This window comes from Cherax quadricarinatus, chromosome 1 (genome assembly GCF_038502225.1).
Source record: "Cherax quadricarinatus isolate ZL_2023a chromosome 1, ASM3850222v1, whole genome shotgun sequence".
Classification (NCBI taxonomy): domain Eukaryota; kingdom Metazoa; phylum Arthropoda; class Malacostraca; order Decapoda; family Parastacidae; genus Cherax; species Cherax quadricarinatus.
Genome location: NC_091292.1, coordinates 63287116 through 63308403, shown reverse-complemented (window position 1 = coordinate 63308403; position 21288 = coordinate 63287116). Strand labels below are relative to the sequence as shown.

At 45.8% G+C, this 21288-nt stretch overlaps 1 protein-coding gene across 2 annotated transcripts in view; it reads left to right on the top strand.

The window, feature by feature from the left end:
- Positions 1-18828: 18828 nt before the first annotated feature.
- The window catches only part of LOC128685541 (glycine receptor subunit alpha-2-like), an 85576-nt gene continuing 83116 nt past the window's right edge, over positions 18829-21288 (top strand). For both annotated transcript variants that reach the window (XM_070082520.1, XM_070082515.1), the window contains exon 1: positions 18829-19017. In XM_070082520.1, coding sequence (XP_069938621.1) covers positions 18983-19017 — 35 coding nt within the window. In that variant the 5' untranslated portion in view covers positions 18829-18982. The remainder of the gene's footprint in view (positions 19018-21288) is intronic.

Below are 21288 nucleotides of genomic sequence, written 5' to 3'. Positions count from 1 at the left end.
AAATCATGGTCAACTGTATCAAAAGCTTTACGTAAATCAATGAAGATCCCCAGTGGGACTTTTTTTTTCTAGAGTGCAGTGTATATTAGTTCTAGCATGTGTATAATAGCATCATTCGTATTTTTATTAGGCCTGAACCCAAACTTACAGGGGTTGAGTATGTTGTGGGAAATGAGGTAGGAATAGATTCGCTTATAAATTAATTTTTCAAATATTTTAGAGAGAAGGGGTAAGTTGGATATTGGCCTATAGTTATTCAAGTCTTCTTGATCTCCTCCTTAATGTATGGGGGTGACCGGCGCTATTTTGAGAACTGTGGGGAAGGTAGAGGATTTGATGGATTCGTTAAAGAATGTTGCAATGATTGGTGACAGTACTTGTGAAGTTTTTTTGTATATAAAGGGTGGTAAGTTATTTAAATCTCCTGCCTTGTTCTTTAGAGTGTTGATAATAAGTGAGACTTCTGTTAGGTTGGTCAGAGCTAGGAACAGTGTGTTCGGGTAGGTGCCAGTGAGGTAGTCATTAGGTGGGGTACTTGAGCTTGGGATTTTACTCGCCAGGTTTTTCCCTATGGTGGAGAAGAAAACATTGAGTCTGCTGTTTCAGTCGGTGGGAGTTGGTGTTCATATGGTTTTGTTAGTTTGATTGTTCAGTTTCCTGATATCTTTTTTGTTCCTAGAATTTCAGATAGGGTTTTCCAGGTCTTTTTTTATATCACCTTTTAAGTCCTACCTTAGCAACAGGAGACAAATAGTCAAAATCAACAAAACGGAATCAGAACCCCTGCCGATAGCATGTGGAGTTCCCCAAGGTAGTATTCTGGGTCCCTTATTATTCTTATGTTCTGTCAATGACATGCCTATCAGTGTCAAGTGCAAACTCCTACTGTATGCAGATGACAGTGCTCTGTTAGTGTCAGGTAAAGACCCACAACATATAGCTAATGTTTTAACACTGGAACTGGAGTCCTGCAGCAAATGGTTAGTAGACAACAAACTATCATTACACCTCGGGAAAACTGAAGCCATTCTCTTTGGCACGAAACATAAACTGAGAAGGGTAAATAATTTTAATGTCCAGTGTAATGGGGAGCCCATCACTTTGGTTTCATCAGTAAAATATCTGGGAATCCCCTTTGACCCATGCATGTCAGGAGAATTGATAGGGAACAGTGTAGTAAAGAAAGCGAATGCCAGACTGAAGTTCCTGTATAGACAAGCACAGTGTCTACCTACTGAGGCTCGCAGGACCCTATGTCTAGCCCTAATACAATGCCATATGGATTACGCTTGCTCTTCATGGTACTCTGCCTTGACAAAAAAACTGAAAGACTGCAAATCACCCAGAACAAAATCGTAAGATTCATCCTGGGGCTGGGACCAAGAGAACATGTAGGCCAGGATGAATTACAGCAGTTAGTTATGCTGAATGTTGAAGACAGTAAAACAACTGAAGCTAAATCATGTTTATAAAATTGCTCACAGTGTCCAGAATATCTTGCTGTCAATTTTGTTAAGGTTGGGAACCAAAGCAATCGTAGTACTAGGGGGAGAGAGCACAACTTTGTAGTACCACAGTCATTGGCCAGGCTTCAAACACCTTTTATTGTACAGCAATAAAGGAATGGAACAGACTACCCGCACATGTCAAAGCCAGTCATACCATGAACCAGTTCAAGAAGAGTGCCAAAAGTTGTCTGATGAATGTAGCTACAGAAAGGGAGGGGAATGCTTTTCTATTTTTTAGCTAACATACGTGTAAATTTTACCTTATTCCTAGTAATGACCCTCGTATTGTAGATAATCTTAATGACCCTCGTGTAGTAGATAGTCTTTTTAGTATGATAATAAGATGTTATCTTCATTATAGAATAATAAGAAAGTATTATAACCTTTATATTATAATAATAAGATAAAAGGACCCCAATGGAAATAAGTCACTCTAAAATAACAAAAAAGGCACAATACCGTGACTGGAACGATACACAAATAACCCGCACATAAAAGAGAGAAGCTTACGACGACGTTTCGGTCCGACTTGGACCATTTACAAAGTCACACTAACCAGAAGTGGAGCAGGACGGCTATATACAGGCAGGAAGAGGTGGTGGTAGTAGTAGTAGTAGTAGTAGTAGTAGTAGTAGTAGTAGTAGTAGTAGTACAAGAATGGTATATAATACCGACAAGATGAAATTAAGGCACATGCGCAACACCCGGGCATCTCTATCGTAGACGTTTCGCCATCCAGCCACCCACTGGATGGCGAAACGTCCACAACAAAGACACCCAGACGCCGCACATGTGTCTTAATTTCATCAGTAGTAGTAGTAGTAGTAGTAGTAGAAGAGGTAGTAGTAGTGGTAGAAGTGGGGAATAAGGACGAGCCAGTCAAATACAAAGTAAGGGGAGCACTGCAAGAGAGCTAGGTGCCCACTGAGGGAGAGCAAGCGCACAGAGGTGCGTGAAAGGGGAAGTGGTGAAATAAATGAAGAAGCAATACGAGACAGAAGAGAGAAAGACAACCCAGAGGAGAAAAAGGAAAGGGGAAAGGGGAAGAGGGAGAAGAAGAAAAAGAAAAAGAAAAAGAAAAAATGAGGGGTCAGGTTAAATCACGGGTGTTCTGAAGTTTGGAGCATTTTATAATGTAGTGGGAGAGGAAGGAATCTACAGAGACTTTTTTGGGTTATCCTAGGTTCTCTACACATATGTTGCTATGTATGATAATTCTATGTAACTGTATTTGTGTATACCATTGGCATACCAAGCACTAGAAGCAGGATACTTTTCCTTGCTAAAATATAATTAGGTATCCCTGAATGGGTACCTTTCATAGATTGCCTGATTTTCCTTTTACTTTTTTTTCTTCCAACCTTTCTATATTATTTTCCTCAACTCGAGAACGCCTTATCCAATCGGCTTCAAATTCTCAAAATTTGTGTACGGTAACAAGGACCAAATTCTAGGAACAAATTACATGACTATTTGCCCTATGATCAAAGTTACTGAACTCATTCTCAGCATCCTGGAAGAGCTCAGTTAACTTTAAAAATACTCAGTGGTGGAGATTTAACTTTCATAAAAAGTAACAAAAATATGACATCGGCAAAAAGTGAAATTCAGAGGTGTAGCTGCAGTACAAACATATACATGCATATATCTGCACAAATATATATACAAACACACATATACTTACATACGCATATAAATATATTCACACACATGTACTGTATACATGTGAAGGTGAACACATGTACAGAAAGTCATACGCACATATATACAAGCTTTGGTATTTCTAATGCAGTAGTATTCCTGCCTCGGTATTCCTAATGCAGTAGTATTCCTGCCTCGGTATTCCTAATGCAGTAGTATTCCTGCCTCGGTATTCCTAATGCAGTAGTATTCCTGCCTCGGTATTCCTAATGCAGTAGTATTCCTGCCTCGGTATTCCTAATGCAGTAGTATTCCTGCCTCGGTATTCCTAATGCAGTAGTATTCCTGCCTCGGTATTCTTATTGCAGTAGTATTCCTACCTCGGTATTCCAAATGCAGTAGTATTCCTGCCTCGGTATTCCAAATGCAGTAGTATTCCTGCTTCGGTATTCCTACTGCAATATTTCTGCTACCATATTCCTGCTACAATATTCCTGCTACAATATTCCTGCTACAATATTCCTGCTGCAATATTTCTGCTACCATATTCCTGCTACAATATTCCTGCTACAATATTCCTGCTACAATATTCCTGCTACAGTAGTCCTGCTACAATATTCCTGCTACAATATCCCTGCTACAATATTCCTGCTGTAGTATTCCTGCTACAATATTCCTGCTTCAATATTCCTGCTACAATATTCCTGCTACAGTATTCCTGCTACAATATTCCTGCTACAGTATTCCTGCTACAATATTCCTGCTACAATATTCCTGCTACAATATTCCTGCTACAATATTCCTGCTACAATATTCCTGCTACAATATTCCTGCTACAATATTCCTGCTACAATATTCCTGCTACAATATTCCTGCTACAATATTCCTGCTACAGTAGTCCTACAATATTCCTGCTACAATATTCCTGCTACAATATTCCTGCTACAATATTCCTGCTACAGTATTCCTGCTACAGTATTCCTGCTACAATATTCCTGCTACAATATTCCGGCTACAATAATCCTGCTACAATATTCCTGCTACAGTATTCCTGATACAGTATTCCTGCTACAATATTCCTGCTACAATATTCCTGCTACAATATTCCTGCTACAATATTCCTGCTACAATATTCCTGCTACAATATTCCTGCTTCAATATTCCTGCTACAATATTCCTGCTACAATATTCCTGCTACAGTATTCCTGCTACAATATTCCTGCTACAATATTCCTGCTACAATATTCCTGCTACAATATTCCTGCTACAGTATTCCTGCTACAATATTCCTGCTACAATATTCCTGCTGCAATATTTCTGCTACCATATTCCTGCTACAATATTCCTGCTACAATATTCCTGCTACAGTAGTCCTGCTACAATATTCCTGCTACAATATCCCTGCTACAATATTCCTGCTACAATATTCCTGCTACAATATTCCTGCTACAATATTTATGCTACAATATTCCTGCTACAATATTCCTGCTACAGTATTCCTGCTACAATATTCCTGCTACAATATTCCGGCTACAATAATCCTGCTACAATATTCCTGCTACAGTTTTTCTGCTACAGCATTCCTGCTACAATATTCCTGCTATAGTATTCCTGCTACAGTATTCCTGCTACAGTATTCCTGCTACAATATTCCTGCTACAGTAGTCCTGCTACAGTAGTCCTGCTACAGTATTCGTGCTACAGTATTCGTGCTACAGTATTCGTGCTACAGTATTCCTGCTACAATATTCCTGCTACAGTAGTCCTGCTACAGTAGTCCTGCTACAATATTCCTGCTACAATATTCCTGCTACAATATTCCTGCTACAATGTACCTGCTACAATATTCCTGCTACAGTATTCCTGCTACAGTAGTCCTGCTACAGTAGTCCTGCTACAGTATTCGTGCTACAGTATTCGTGCTACAGTAGTCCTGCTACAGTAGTCCTGCTACAATATTCCTGCTACAATATTCCTGCTACAATGTACCTGCTACAATATTCCTGCTACAGTATTCCTGCTACAGTAGTCCTGCTACAATATTCCTGCTACAATATTCCTGCTACAATATTCCTGCTACAGTAGTCCTGCTACAATATTCCTCCTACAATATTCCTCCTACAATATTCCTGCTACAATATTCCTGCTACAATATTCCTGCTACAATATTCCTGCTACAGTAGTCCTGCTACAATATTCCTGCTACAATATTCCTGCTACAATATTCCTGCTACAGTAGTCCTGCTACAATATTCCTGCTACAATATTCCTGCTACAGTAGTCCTGCTACAATATTCCTGCTACAATATTCCTGCTACAGTAGTCCTGCTACAATATTCCTGCTACAGTAGTCCTGCTACAATATTCCTGCTACAATATTCCTGCTACAATATTCCTGCTACAGTAGTCCTGCTACAATATTCCTGCTACAATATTCCTGCTACAATATTCCTGCTACAGTAGTCCTGCTACAATATTCCTGCTACAGTAGTCCTGCTACAATATTCCTGCTACAATATTCCTGCTACAGTAGTCCTGCTACAATATTCCTGCTACAATATTCCTGCTACAGTAGTCCTGCTACAATATTCCTGCTACAATATTCCTGCTACAGTAGTCCTGCTACAATATTCCTGCTACAGTAGTCCTGCTACAATATTCCTGCTACAATATTCCTGCTACAGTAGTTATGCTACAATATTCCTGCTACAATATTCCTGCTACAGTAGTCCTGTTACAATATTCTTGCTACTATATTCCTGCTACAGTAGTCCTGCTACAATATTCCTGCTACAGTAGTCATGCTACAGTAGTCCTGCTACAATATTCCTGCTACAGTAGTCCTGCTACAATATTCCTGTTACAATAGTCCTGCTACAATATTCCTGCTACAGTAGTCCTGCTACAGTATTCCTGCTACAATATTCCTGCTACAGTAGTCCTGCTACAATATTCCTGCTACAATATTCCTGCAACAATATTCCTGCTACAATATTCCTGCTACAGTAGACCTGCTACAATATTCCTGCTACAATATTCCTGCTACAGTAGTCCTGCTACAATATTCCTGCTACAGTAGTCCTGCTACAATATTCCTGCTACAATATTCCTGCTACAGTAGTCCTGCTACAATATTCCTGCTACAATATTCCTGCTACAGTAGTCCTGCTACAATATTCCTGCTACAATATTCCTGCTACAGTAGACCTCCTACAATATTCCTGCTACAATATTCCTGCTACAGTAGACCTGCTACAATATTCCTGCTACAATATTCCTGCTACAGTAGTCCTGCTACAATATTCCTGCTACAATATTCCTGCTACAATATTCCTGCTACAGTAGTCCTGCTACAATATTCCTGCTACAATATTCCTGCTACAATATTCCTGCTACAATATTCCTGCTACAGTAGTCCTGCTACAATATTCCTGCTACAATATTCCTGCTACAGTAGTCCTGCTACAATATTCCTGCTACAGTAGTCCTGCTACAATATTCCTGCTACAGTATTGATAAAAGAGCATTAAGACACTTTCTAAAATTAGCATCAGTCTCCTCCCCTTCCTCCCACTCTCCCTCCCCCCACCCCACTCTCCCTCTCTCCCACTCTCCCTCCCCCACTCTCCCTCCCTCCCACTCTCCCTCCCCCACTCTCCCTCCCTCCCACTCTCCCTCCCCCCACTCTCCCTCCCTCCCACTCTCCCTCCCCCACTCTTCCCCATCCCCTTTCCTCCCCTTCCCTCGCCCTTTACCCTTCCCTCCACCAACATGCAATCGAGAGAGAAAAACTTAAAGGAATGTTACTTAAGCAACAAAGGCAGCACAGGGCCCCCCATCACACGGGTCCTCTGTGGCCCCCTCACACGGGTCCTCAGAGAGGCCCTCACATAGGTCCTCAGAGGGACCTCCTCATACTGGTTCTCAGGTGACTCGCTCACACGGGTTTTCAGAGGCCCCCCTGACACGGGTCCTTTGGGGGTTCCTCACATGGATCCTCAGAGTGGTCCTCACACGGGTCCTTTGGGGGTTCCTCACACGGATCCTCAGAGTGGTCCTCACACGGGTCCTTTGGGGGTTCCTCACACGGATCCTCAGAGTGGTCCTCATGAGGGTCCTCAGAAGTAGTCTCTAACACAGGGGTCTTACATAGGTCCTCTGAGAAATTCCCGGGTATAACGCTTTCCCATGATAATGATAATAATAATGATAATTGCAATTAATGTAATTTTATTATTATTATTATTATTATTATTATTATTATTATTATTATTAATTTAATCATATTAATAAGTAATAATTACAAATATTTAAATATTTTTCAAAGCAATCACACCTAAATTGCAAAGAATTTTTTGAAAGTTAGTTTATTTGTTTGAGCAGCAAACAAACAAGCGTTGGAGATGGTGTAGGAGTTGACACAAACAACACGATCATCACCATGCACATATCTTGAGTTACGTTGCCATGAAACGCAGTGTAAAGCGCAAGAGAGGGAAAGAAAAGAGACCTGGGAGAAACTATGTGGGACGGTCTTAAGTTAAAGAAACAAAGCTGTGTTGATATCATGACTCAAAATATGAAATGATGGATAACAAGATATAAAGAAAAAGAAATATCAAGTCAGTGATGAATCATGTTCTCTTTAGAGCAGAAATACTCACTATACGGCATATTTAAAACCATATTGCAGATGTGGAGGAAATACTGAGAAAAATCACTGCTCGGGTCAGTTCATACATTTAGTCTTTTAAAAACGTCTAAAATCCAATAGAATAAACAGACGTCGGGATGATGTACATACGTCATCAAGGAGTGTGTTCATGGTGGCGGGATGATGTACATACGTCATCAAGGTGTGTTCATGGTGGCGGGATGATGTACATACGTCATCAAGGTGTGTTCATGGTGGCGGGATGATGTACATACATCAAGGAGTGTGTTCATGGTGGCGGGATGATGTACATACGTCATCAAGGTGTGTATTCATGGTGGCGTGATGATGTACATACGTCATCAAGGAGTGTGTTCATGGTGGCGTGATGTACATACGTCATCAAGGAGCGTGTTCATGGTGGCGGGATGATGTACGTACGTCATCAAGGAACGTGTTTATGGTGGCGTGGTGATGTCCATACGTCATCAAGGAACGTGTTTATGGTGGCGTGATGATGTACATACGTCATCAAGGTGTGTTCATGGTGGCGTGATGTACATACGTCATCAAGGATTGTGTTCATGGTGGCGTGATGTATATACGTCATCAAGGAGCGTGTTCATGGTGGCGTGATGTACATACGTCATCAAGGAACGCGTTCATGGTGGCGTGATGTACATACGTCATCAAGGAGCGTGTTCATGGTGGCGTGATGATGTACATACGTCATCAAGGTGTGCTCATGGTGGCGTGATGATGTACATACGTCATCAAGGTGTTCATGGTTACCTGGAGAGGTTACCTGGAGATTATTCCGGGGATCAACGCCCCCGCGGCCCAGTCCATGACCAGGCCTCCCGATGGATCAGGGCCTCATCAACTAGGCTGTTACTGCTGGCCGCATGCAGTCCAACGTACGAGCCACAGCCCGGCTGATCCGGCACTGACTTTAGGTATCTGTCCAGCTCTCTCTTGAAGGCAGCCAGGGGTTTATTGGCAATTCCCCTAATGCTTGATGGGAGGCTTTTGAACAGTCTTGGGCCCCAGACACTTACGGTGTTTTCCTTTAGTGTACCAAAGGCTCCCCTACTTTTTATTGGGGGCATTTTGCACCGCCTGCCCAGTCTTTTACTTTTGTAGGGAGTGATTTCTGCGTGTAGATTTGGGAGCATTCCTTCCAGGATTTTCCAAGTGTAGATTATGATATATCTCTCCCTCCTGCATTCCAACGAGTACAAGTCAAGTGCTTCCAAGCGTTCCCAGTAGTTAAGGTGCTTGACAGAACTTATACGTGCAGTAAAGGATCTCTGTACACTCTCTACATCTGCGATTATCTAATTGTGGTTGCAGGGGTCAAGTCATAGCTCCTGACCTCTGGGTATTTATTGGGAGATTTGTGTTCTTTAAGGATGGTGTATGTGGTGACCATGTGTGGTGTGCACTGCTGTACTGTGCACTGCTGGACTGTGCACTGCTGGACTGTGCACTGCTGTACTGTGCACTGCTGGACTGTGCACTGCTGGACTGTGCACTGCTGGACTGTGCACTGCTGGACTGTGCACTGCTGTACTGTGCACTGCTGGACTGTGCACTGGACTGTGCACTGCTGTACTGTGCACTGCTGGACTGTGCACTGCTGGACTGTGCACTGCTGTACTGTGCACTGCTGGACTGTGCACTGCTGTACTGCGCACTGCTGTACTGTGCACTGCTGTACTGTGCACTGCTGTACTGTGCTGAACTGCGCACTCAACAACTGTTGTGATTTACGCTGCTGTGCGCGCTGTTTTTTTTTTTTTTTTTTTTTTTTTTTTTTTTTTTTTTTTTTTTTTTTTTTTTTGGCGCTCCGGGTGCGTCACCCAGCGTCGTGTGTCCATAGTGGGAGGCGGCGTGGGGAAGACGGGGGTTGTGGTGGGGAAGACGGGGGTTGTGGTGGGGAAGACGGGGGTTGTGGTGGGGAAGATGGTGGTTGTGGTGAGGAAGACGGGGGTTGTGGTGGGGAAGACGGGGGTTGTGGTGGGGAAGAAGGTGATTGTGGTGGGGAAGACGGGGGTTATGGTGGGGAAGAGGGGGGTTGTGGGGGGGAAGACGGGGGTTGTGGTGGGGAAGATGGTGGTTGTGGTGGGGAAGACGGGGGTTATGGTGGGGAAGACGGGGGTTGTGGTGGGGAAGACGGGGGTTGTGGTGGGGAAGATGGTGGTTGTGGTGGGGAAGACGGGGGTTGTGGTGGGGAAGACGGGGGTTGTGGTAGGGAAGATGGTGGTTGTGGTGGGGAAGACGGGGGTTGTGGTGGGGAAGATGGTGGTTGTGGTGGGGAAGACGGGGGTTGTGGTGGGGAAGACGGGGGTTGTGGTGGGGAAGACGGGGGTTGTGGTGGGGAAGACGGGGGTTGTGGTGGGGAAGACGGGGGTTGTGGTGGGGACGCCGGGGGTTGTGGTGGGGAAGATGGTGGTTGTGGTGGGGAAGACGGGGGTTGTGGTGGGGAAGACGGGGGTTGTGGTGGGGAAGATGGTGGTTGTGGTGGGGAAGACGGGGTTGTGGTGGGGAAGACGGGGGTTGTGGTGGGGAAGACGGGGGTTGTGGTGGGGAAGACGGGGGTTGTGGTGGGGAAGACGGGGGTTGTGGTGGGAAAGACGGGGGTTGTGGCGGGGAAGACAGGGGTTGTGGTGGGGAAGACAGGGGTTGTGGTGGGGAAGACGGGGGTTGTGGTGGTTAAGAAGGGGGTTGTGGTGGGGAAGATGGTGGTTGTGATGGGGAAGACGGGGGTTGTGGTGGGGAAGACGGGGGTTGTGGTGGGGAAGACGGTGGTTGTGGTGGGGAAGCCGGGGGTTGTGGTGGGGAAGACGGGGGTTGTGGTGCGGAAGACGGGGGTTGTGGTGGGGAAGACGGGGGTTGTGGTGGGGAAGACGGGGGTTGTGGTGGGGAAGATTGGGGTTGTGGTGGGGAAGACGGGGGTTGTGGTGGGAAGACAGGGGTTGTGGTGGGAAGACGGAGGGTTGTGGTGGGGAAGACGAGGGTTGTGGTGGGGAAGATGGGGGTTGTGGTGGGGAAGAAGGGGGTTGTGGTGGGGAAGAAGGGGGTTGTGGTGGGGAAGACGGGGGTTGTGGTGGGGAAGACGGGGGTTGTGGTTGGGAGGATGGGGGTTGTGGTGGGGAAGACGGGGGTTGTCGTGGGAAAGACGGGGGTTGTGGTGGGGAAGACGGTGGTTGTGGTGGGGAAGATGGGGGTTGTGGTGGGGAAGACGGGGGTTGTGGTGGGGAAGAGGGGGGTTGTGGTGGGGAAGACGGGGGTTGTGGTGGGGAAGACGGGGGTTGTGGTGGGGAAGACTGGGGTTGTGGTGGGGAAGACGGGGGTTGTGGGGAATCCGGGGGTTGTGGTGGGGAAGACGGAGGGTTGTGGTGGGGAAGACGGGGGTTGTGGTGGGGAAGACGAGGGTTGTGGTGGGGAAGACGGGGGTTGTGGTGGGGAAGACGGGGGTTGTGTGGAAGACGGGGGTTGTGGTGGGGAAGACGAGGGTTGTGGTGGGGAAGATGGTGGTTGTGGTGGGGAAGACGGGGGTTGTGGTGGGAAGATGGTGGTTGTGGTGGGGAAGAAGGGGGTTGTGGTGGGAAAGATGGTGGTTGTGGTGGAGAAGGGGGTTGTGGTGGGGAAGAAGGGGGATTGTGGTGGGGAATAAGGGGGTTGTGGTGGGGAAGACGGGGGTTGTGGTGGGGAAGATGGTTGGGGTGGGGAAGAAGGGGGTTGTGGTGGGGAAGAACGGGGTTGAGGTGGGGAAGAACGGGGTTGTGGTGGGGAAGACAGGGGTTGTGGTGGGGAACACAGGGGTTGTGGTGGGGAAGACGGGGGTTGTGGTGGGGAAGACGGGGGTTGTGGTGGGGAAGACGGTGGTTGTGGTGGGAAAGAAGGGGTTGTGGTGGGGAAGAAGGGGGTTGTGGTGGGGAAGAAGGGGGTTGTGGTGGGGAAGAAGGGGGTTGTGGTGGGGAAGATGGTGGTTGTGGTGGGGAAGGGGGTTGTGGTGGGGAAGAAGGTTGTGGTGGGGAAGACGGGGGTTGTGGTGGGGAAGACGGGGGTTGTGGTGGGGAAGACCGGGGTTGTGGTGGGGAAGATGGGGGTTGTGGTGGGGAAGATGGGGGTTGTGATGGGGAAGACTGTGGTTGTTGTGGGGAAGAAGGGGGTTGTGGTGGGGACGACGGGGGTTGTGGTGGGGAAGACGGGGGTTGTGGTGGGGAAGAAGGGGGTTGTGGTGGGGAAGAAGGGGGTTGTGGTGGTGAAGAAGGGGGTTGTGGTGGGGAAGATGGTTGTGGTGGGGAAGAAGGGGGTTGTGGTGGGGAAGAAGGGGGTTGTGGTGGGGAAGACGGGGGTTGTGGTGGGGAAGACGGGGGTTGTGGTGGGGAAGACTGGGGTTGTGGTGGGGAAGACAGGAGTTGTGGTGGGGAAGAAGGGGGTTGTGGTGGGGAAGACGGGGGTTGTGGTGGGGAAGATGGTGGTTGTGGTGGGGAAGAAGGGGGTTGTGGTGGGGAAGAAGGGGGTTGTGGTGGGGAAGATGGTGGTTGTGGTGAAGAAGGGGATTGTGGTTGGGAAGAAGGGGGTTGTGGTGGGGAAGACAGGGGTTGTGGTGGGGAAGACGGGGGTTGTGGTGGGGAAGACGGGGGTTGTGGTGGGGAAGACGGTGGTTGTGGTGGGGAAGAAGGGGGTTGTGTCATGTGGGTTTTCGAAACGTGGATGGGTAAAAATACTCACGTAGGCTGGTAGTACGTATAATATATAACTGGAAGTATGGAAAGCGCCAACAGCCGACCTGTCTCTCTCTGCTGCCTAACTACGACTGACTCACAAGTGTCTACAGGGAGAGGGTGTTTGAAATCCTGCTATGGTCAGCAGCAATGTGAATACAGTCAATGATTCACACAGACGGTTGGTAGTGAGTCATCTACTGGTACACTAGTTACTGGTAACTGGTTACTAGGAACTGGTACTACTACTGAGAGCTCGGCGACGCTAACGTATGTAGTCCCGGCATACAACTAATACAAACTAGAGACAGCAGGTGTACGGCATGGGCTGATTCTATACAACGTCAAAGTACCCAACAATTTAACATTATAACATACATAAGTAGAATATTGGAATGGAAGCTTACATAATTGAAACTGTAATAAAACTGTAATGCAATACAAGGTATAATATAGCACAACTCATCGAATGAAACTCAACGTTGGGATTACACAATAGAAGTGATAAAAAAAAATTTGATCGATCGATCTGTATCCATGTGATCTACGGATTCTGAGGAAGGAATATATACAAAGAAAGAAGTGTTTAACAGAACGGCAGATTCGGTGCACTCAAATCTAGACTGTTAACCCTCAGAATTCGGAGAGAACGTGAACACAAAAAAAAATTCTTGAATACTGATAAGTTGATACTGTAATTATTCATCTATACAGGTTATTTACATTTAACCCCAACTCTGCTAGGGTGAGATTGATATATGCAGAATGGGTGTCATCTCTGGGAGGATCAAACTCTGTTGCACTGGCTAACTCATGCTGTATTTGTGGCAAATCTGAATTGGTAGTTACAAATGATACTTGAGGATTTCTCAATACCTGTCGTGTACGTAGAGAATAACGACATTCAGGTTGATCGTCTGACTGAGTATCAGAGGTAGAGAGTACAGGATCAGGAGGATTGTCAGAGTATGTCACATTAGTCTGGGTTGGAACATCATTATCATCACATACTAACTTCATATGATCTAAATGCGATTCTTTATACTGACCAGTACTAATTTCTCTAACCTTATACTTATTGCCAGTGATATGTTCAACTACTCGTTAAGGACCCACATGGTGGCGTGATGATGTACATACGTCATTAAGGAGTGTGTTCATGGTGGCGGGTTGATGTACATACGTCATCAAGGAGCGTGTTCATGGTGGCATGATGTACATACGTCATCAAGATGTGTTCATGGTGGCGTGATGATGTACATACATCAAGGAGCGTGTTCATGGTGGCATGATGATGTCTATACGTCATCAAGGTGTGCTCTTGGTGGTGTGATGATGTACATACGTCATCAAGGAGTGTGTTCATGGTGGCGTGATGTACATACGTCATCAAGGAGCGTCTTCATGGTGGCGGGATGTCCATACGTCATCAAGGAGTGTGTTCATGGTGGCGTGATGATGTACATACGTCATCAAGGAGTGTGTTCATGGTGGCGTGATGTACATACGTCATCAAGGAGCGTGTTCATGGTGGCGTGATGATGTCCATACGTCATCAAGGTGTGTTCATGGTGGCGTGATGATGTACATACGTCATCAAGGTGTGCTCATGGTGGCGTGATGATGTACATACGTCATCAAGGTGTGCTCATGGTGGCGTGATGATGTACATACGTCATCAAGGAGTGTGTTCATGGTGGCGTGATGATGTACATACGTCATTAAGGAGTGTGTTCATGGTGGCGTGATGTACATACGTCATTAAGGAGTGTGTTCATGGTGGCGGGTTGATGTACATACGTCATCAAGGAGTGTGTTCATGGTGGCGTGATGTACATACGTCATTAAGGAGTGTGTTCATGGTGGCGGGTTGATGTACATACGTCATCAAGGAGCGTGTTCATGGTGGCATGATGTACATACGTCATCAAGGAGTGTGTTCATGGTGGCGGGTTGATGTACATACGTCATCAAGGAGCGTGTTCATGGTGGCATGATGTACATACGTCATTAAGGAGTGTGTTCATGGTGACATGATGTACATACGTCATCAAGGAGTGTGTTCATGGTGGCGGGTTGATGTACATACGTCATCAAGGAGTGTGTTCATGGTGGCGGGTTGATGTACATACGTCATCAAGGAGCGTGTTCATGGTGGCATGATGTACATACGTCATTAAGGAGTGTGTTCATGGTGGCATGATGTACATACGTCATCAAGGAGTGTGTTCATGGTGGCATGATGATGTACATACGTCATCAAGGAGTGTGTTCATGGTGGCATGATGTACATACGTCATCAAGGCGTGTTCATGGTGGCGTGATGTACATACGTCATCAAGGAGTGTGTTCATGGTGGCATGATGTACATACGTCATCAAGGCGTGTTCATGGTGGCGTGATGTACATACGTCATCAAGGAGTGTGTTCATGGTGGCATGATGTACATACGTCATCAAGGCGTGTTCCTGGTGGCGTGATGATGTACATACATCAAGGTGTGTGTTCATGGTGGCGTGATGATGTACATACATCAAGGTGTGTGTTCATGGTGGCGTGATGATGTACATACGCCATCAAGGTGTGTTCCTGGTGGCGTGATGATGTACATACATCAAGGTGTGTGTTCATGGTGGCGTGATGATGTACATACGTCATCAAGGTGTGTGTGTTCATGGTGGCTTCATGCACATACGTCATCAAGGAGTAAGTTCATGGTGACGTGGTGGAGTGGTGTACATACGTCATCAAGGAGTGTGTTCATGGTGGCGTGATGTACATACGTCATCAAGGTGTGTGTTCATGGTGGCGTGATGTACATACGTCATCAAAGTATGTGTGGTCATGGTGGCGTGATGTGCATACGTCATCAAGGTGTGTGTGTTCATGGTGGCGTGATGTACATACGTCATCAAGGTGTGTGTTCATGGTGGCGTGATGTACATACGTCATCAAGGTGTGTGTGGTCATGGTGGCGTGATGTGCATACGTCATCAAGGTGTGTGTGTTCATGGTGGCGTGATGTACATGTGTCATCAAGGAGTGTGTTCATGGTGGCGTGATGATGTACATACGTCATCAAGGTGTTCATGGTGGCGTGATGATGTACATACGTCATCAAGGAGTGCTCATGGTGGCGTGATGATGTACATACGTCATCAAGGTGTTCATGGTGGCGTGATGATGTGCATACGTCATCAAGGTATGTGTGTTCATGGTGGCGTGATGATGTGCATACGTCATCAAGGTATGTGTTCATGGTGGCGTGATGATGTACATACGTCATCAAGGAGTGTGTTCATGGTGGCGTGATGTACATACGTCACCAAGGACTGTGTTCATGGTGGCGTGATGTACATACGTCATCAAGGAGTGTGTTCATGGTGGCGTGATGTACATACGTCATCAAGGAGTGTGTTCATGGTGGCGTGATGATGTACATACGTCATCAAGGAGTGTGTTCATGGTGGCGTGATGTACATACGTCATCAAGGAGTGTGTTCATGGTGGCGTGATGTACATACGTCATCAAGGAGTGTGTTCATGGTGGCGTGATGATGTACATACGTCATCAAGGAGTGCGTTCATGGTGGCGTGATGATGTACATACGTCATCAAGGAGTGCGTTCATGGTGGCGTGATGATGTACATACGTCATCAAGGAGTGTGTTCATGGTGGTGTGATGATAACTTGCAGTAAATCTTCTAGAATACTCCCATTTAATACACTCTTCATGATCCCTGTGTATGTCGTATTCAGTACTCGGAGTGGCGCCAGCTTAGAAGGCAGTCAGGGATCATCTTAGTAACGAGGATCACCCGAGTAACAAGGATAACTTAAGTAACGAGGATCACCTGAATAACGTGGATCAGAAAAGGTTTGCGTTGCTAGTATTTTTAACTATCTGTAAACCTAACTAATTCAGGTTTAAACTGTGAAGTTAATCCATAACAACACATCTTTTTCTGAAGAAAAGATAGGTGGGAAAATTAGCTGTGATTGAGAAACATTTCGCCCTTTGTTGTGCTACAGAGAACGGAACGTGGCAATTTTTTCACTATTGTCAGTATTAGGCTACTTGGATCTGCCGCATGTCAGAGTTACCACTGCAGAAGTGCACATGTCGTGTACTGAGCTGCGGAAGTGCACATATTCATTGAGCTGCCGAAGTGCACATGTTCACCGAGCTGGGGAGGTGCACATGTCGTGCACTCAGACTTTTCTATTCTTGGTGTCTCAGTTAAGCAATTACACTGAATGAAGAACTAGTTCGTCCCATGATGTTCCTCTAGCGTGTCACTTTATCGTTGTTTACTGCCACAGCGTTGTCTATATCCCGTTGCCGGGATATAGACAACGTCAATATTGACAGACCTCCTGGATCGCACAACGAAAGGAGCCTGAGCTCACTCCCCAGACTGAGCACCTGTTCACTTAGCAGCAAACAGGTACTGTTGTGGGTGGCATCCTGGGGAGGTATATTATCCCAAAAGGATGCCACCTACGACACTAGGGTATTTGCTACCCTAGAGTTGTGGGTGGCATCCTAGGGGTGGTAGTATGCCATAGATACTGTCTGTGGCATCCTGGGGGTGGTAGTATACCATAGATGTTGTGGGTGTCATCCTGGGGGTGGTAGTATACCATAGATGTTGTGGATGTCATCCTGGGGGGTGGAAGTATACCTTAATGTTGTGGGTGGCATCCTGGGAGGTGGTAATATACCTTAAATAAGAGTGAGCTTTAAAATGAGCTGAGACAGAATAATATGACTCACGAAATCGTAATGGCACGATTGCCAGTGGCTAAAGCGACGGTCTGGAGTTTTGAGACTCTCTGACCGCGGGTTCAATCCCGCCCGTGGTATGGTTTGTTTACAGAATAATAACTCTTAACCCGTACAATTAACTGTCTAAAAAAAACCTGACAGCAGCACTATGGACAGCAGGCGTAACGCACTAAACCTACTATGAAAATCTCAAAACGCAACGCAAAGGTGCACGTTTACCATATTATTGAGGCAAAACTATCAGTTTTCCTGCGATAATTCGTGGAAGCCTCTTCTGATTGTCTATATATCTTCAGTGTTGATATTTATCTGCATTAAAAACGCATGCCGAATTCTGTTTCCTTGTTTTTATGTGCAATGAGATATTGGAGCTGGACTCAGGGAATAAGGGAATTATTTGGATTTTGCTGCATTTTAATGAGATTAAAATGTTCCTGTATTCAATAATTTGAAGAGTTCCTGTATACTCTGAACTGGAGAATGTATTTATGTTGTAGACTGTATATAAACAATGTTTTTGTTACAGTCAGATTCATTATATCGCTAGTTTTATTTTTAGCTGATAATTTAATTAACATTATAAACTTAATCGCAACTTCAGTGTGCTCAAACTTTCGTTCCATCCACAATTTGGTTGTTTTTGGGATGTGAATGTTGTCAATATTTGAGTGTGTTGAGTATAGTGTTCAGAATCTCGGTGTTTTCAGAATATGAATGTACTCTGAATATCAGAATATCAGTATCCTCAGAATGTGAGAGTTCAGAATATGAATGTGTTCAGAATCTCTGAGTGTGTTCGTTATAAGGGTGTGCTGAGAGTGTGAAACGTTCTTCAGGATTGCTCCTTCACTTTACTGTTTAATGAGAAGTTGCTGGCCAGGGGCCCCAGGTATTATTTACTGTCTAAAATATAAGCTTGTGGCATTGATTTTTGAGTGGTTGCCAAGAGTAGTTGACAGTGAGTGGTTCCTCTACTACAAGACTATAAGGTTATAAAAATAATGTGCCGAATATGGCAAATGTTTAAAAATGTGAGAAGCAATGTCAGCCAGAGCAATGGAACATCTCTGTAGTGAAAGTGGTAAGAGCAGTAGGTTCGAGGTAGCTAATTACTGATTAGTTATTTTATGTAATGAAGGAGCTGTGGTGTGACACGGTAGATGCGTGTGTATGTGACACGGTGTGTATGTGACACGGTGTGTATGTGACACGGTACGTGTGTGGCACGGAAGGTACGTATGTGGGACATAGTATGTAAGACTAATTCATTATGTGCGTGTCTGGAACACTTTAGGTGCGCGTGTGGTCACTGACTCAGTGTGTGTTAGTCAAAGACACTTGTCGATAGGATACTTGGCCTGTTTCATGTGTGTGTGTGTGTGTATGTGTGTGTGTGTGTGTGTGTGTGTGTGTGTGTGTGTGTATATGTGTGTGTGTGTGTGTGTGTGTGTGTGTGTGTGTGTGTGTGTGTGTGTGTGTGTATCTTCACCTGTTTATTCTGTTAACAGGAAGTGACTACCCCCAGCAGAGCAACATGGGCTCCGACTGGAAGGGAAAAAAGTTAAAGCTGTGACTGACCTCTTGCTACGCCCACACGCCCACGCCAGAGCTACACCTACCCCGGAGTCACGCTCTCCCTCAAAAAGACGAGGGATGACCGGTTACCTGGGTGATGCCTTCCTCCTCTGGTGAGTGACTCTCTGTACTCAATAACAGTCGTTCATTACTTTTTTTTTTCAATAAACCGGCCGTATCCCACCGAGGCAGGGTGGCTCAAAAAGAAAAACGAAAGTTTCTCTTTTTAAATTTATCAATTTATACAGGCGAAGAGGGTTACTAGTATCTTGCTCCGTGCATTTTAATCGGCTCTTACAACACTCAAGGCTTACGGAGGAAGAATTCTGTTCTACGTCCCCATGGAGATAAGAGGATATAAATAAAAACAAGAACTATTAACAAAATAGAAGAAAATCCAGAAGGGTGTATATATATATTCTTGTACATTCATGTGTAGTGTGATCTAAGTGTTTGTAGAAGAAGCAAGACGTACCTGAAATTTTACATTTTTGTGAGGCAAAAAAGACAACAATCCTCCCATCATGTAAAACAATTGCAGGTTTCCGTTTCACACTCACTTGGCAGGACGGTAGTACCTCGCTGGGTGGTTGTTGTCTACCAACCTTCTACAACACACACACACACACACACACACTGGACACCTGGTCCAGCAAATGGCTTCTCGAATTTAATCCTGCCAAATGCAAAGTCATGAAGATAGGGGAAGGGCACAGAAGACCACAGACAGAGTATAGGCTAGGTGGCCAAAGACTGCAAACCTCACTCAAGGAGAAAGATCTTGGGGTGAGTATAACACCGAGCATGTCTCCGGAAGCACACATCAATCAGATAACTGCTGCAGCATATGGGCGCCTGGCAAACCTGAGAACAGCATTCCGACACCTTAGTAAGGAATCATTCAAGACACTGTACACCGTGTATGTCAGGCCCATACTGGAGTATGCAGCACCTGTTTGGAACCCGCACTTGATAAAGCACGTCAAGAAACTAGAGAAAGTACAAAGGTTTGCAACAAGGTTAGTTCCAGAGCTAAGGGGAATGTCCTATGAAGAAAGATTAAGGGAAATCGGCCTGACGACACTGGAGGACAGGAGGGTCAGGGGAGACATGATAACGACATATAAAATACTGCGTGGAATAGACAAGGTGGACAAGGACAGGATGTTCCAGGGAGGGGACACAGAAACAAGAGGCCACAATTGGAAGTTGAAGACACAAATGAGTCAGAGAGATAGTAGGAAGTATTTCTTCAGTCATAGAGTTGTAAGGCAGTGGAATAGCCTAGAAAATGACGTAGTGGAGGCAGGAACCATACACAGTTTTAAGACGAGGTTTGATAAAGCTCATGGAGCGGGGAGAGAGAGGGTCTAGTAGCAACCGGTGAAGAGGCGGGGCCAGGAGCTAGGACTCGACCCCTGCAACCACAAATAGGTGAGTACAAATAGGTGAGTACACACACACACACACACACACACGCATGCACATACAACAGGCCTGGTGTCTAATCGACATGTGCCTAGGACTAAATGGTAACACACACACACACACACACACACACACACACACACTCACGGACAGACATACACACACACGCATGCACATACAACAGGCCTAGTGTCTAATCGACATGTGCCTAGGACCAAATGGTAACTAACACACACACACACACACACACACACACACACACACACACACACACACACACACACACATATTCTTGGACTGCAAGAAGGCGTTTGACACAGTTCCACACAAGAGATTAGTGCAAAAACTGGAGGACCAAGCAGGGATAACAGGGAAGGCACTACAATGGATCAGGGAATACTTGTCAGGAAGACAGCAGCGAGTCATGGTACGTGGCGAGGTGTCAGAGTGGGCACCTGTGACCAGCGGGGTCCCACAGGGGTCAGTCCTAGGACCAGTGCTGTTTCTGATATTTGTGAACGACATGACGGAAGGAATAGACTCTGAGGTGTCCATGTTTGCAGATGACGTGAAGTTGACGAGAAGAATTCACTCGATCGAAGACCAGACAGAACTACAAAGGGATCTGGACAGGCTGCAGACCTGGTCCAGCAATTGGCTACTGGAGTTCAATCCCATCAAGTGCAAAGTCATGAAGATTGGGGAAGGGCAAAGAAGACCGCAGACGGAGTACAGTCTAGGGGGCCAGAGACTACAAACCTCACTCAAGGAAAAAGATCATGGGGTGAGTATAATACCAGACACATCTCCTGAAGTGCACATCAGCCAAATAACGGCTGCAGCATATGGGCGCCTAGCAAACCTCAGAACAGCATTCCGACACCTCAATAAGGAATCGTTCAGGACCCTGTACACCGTGTACGTTAGGCCCATATTGGAGTATGTGGCACCAGTTT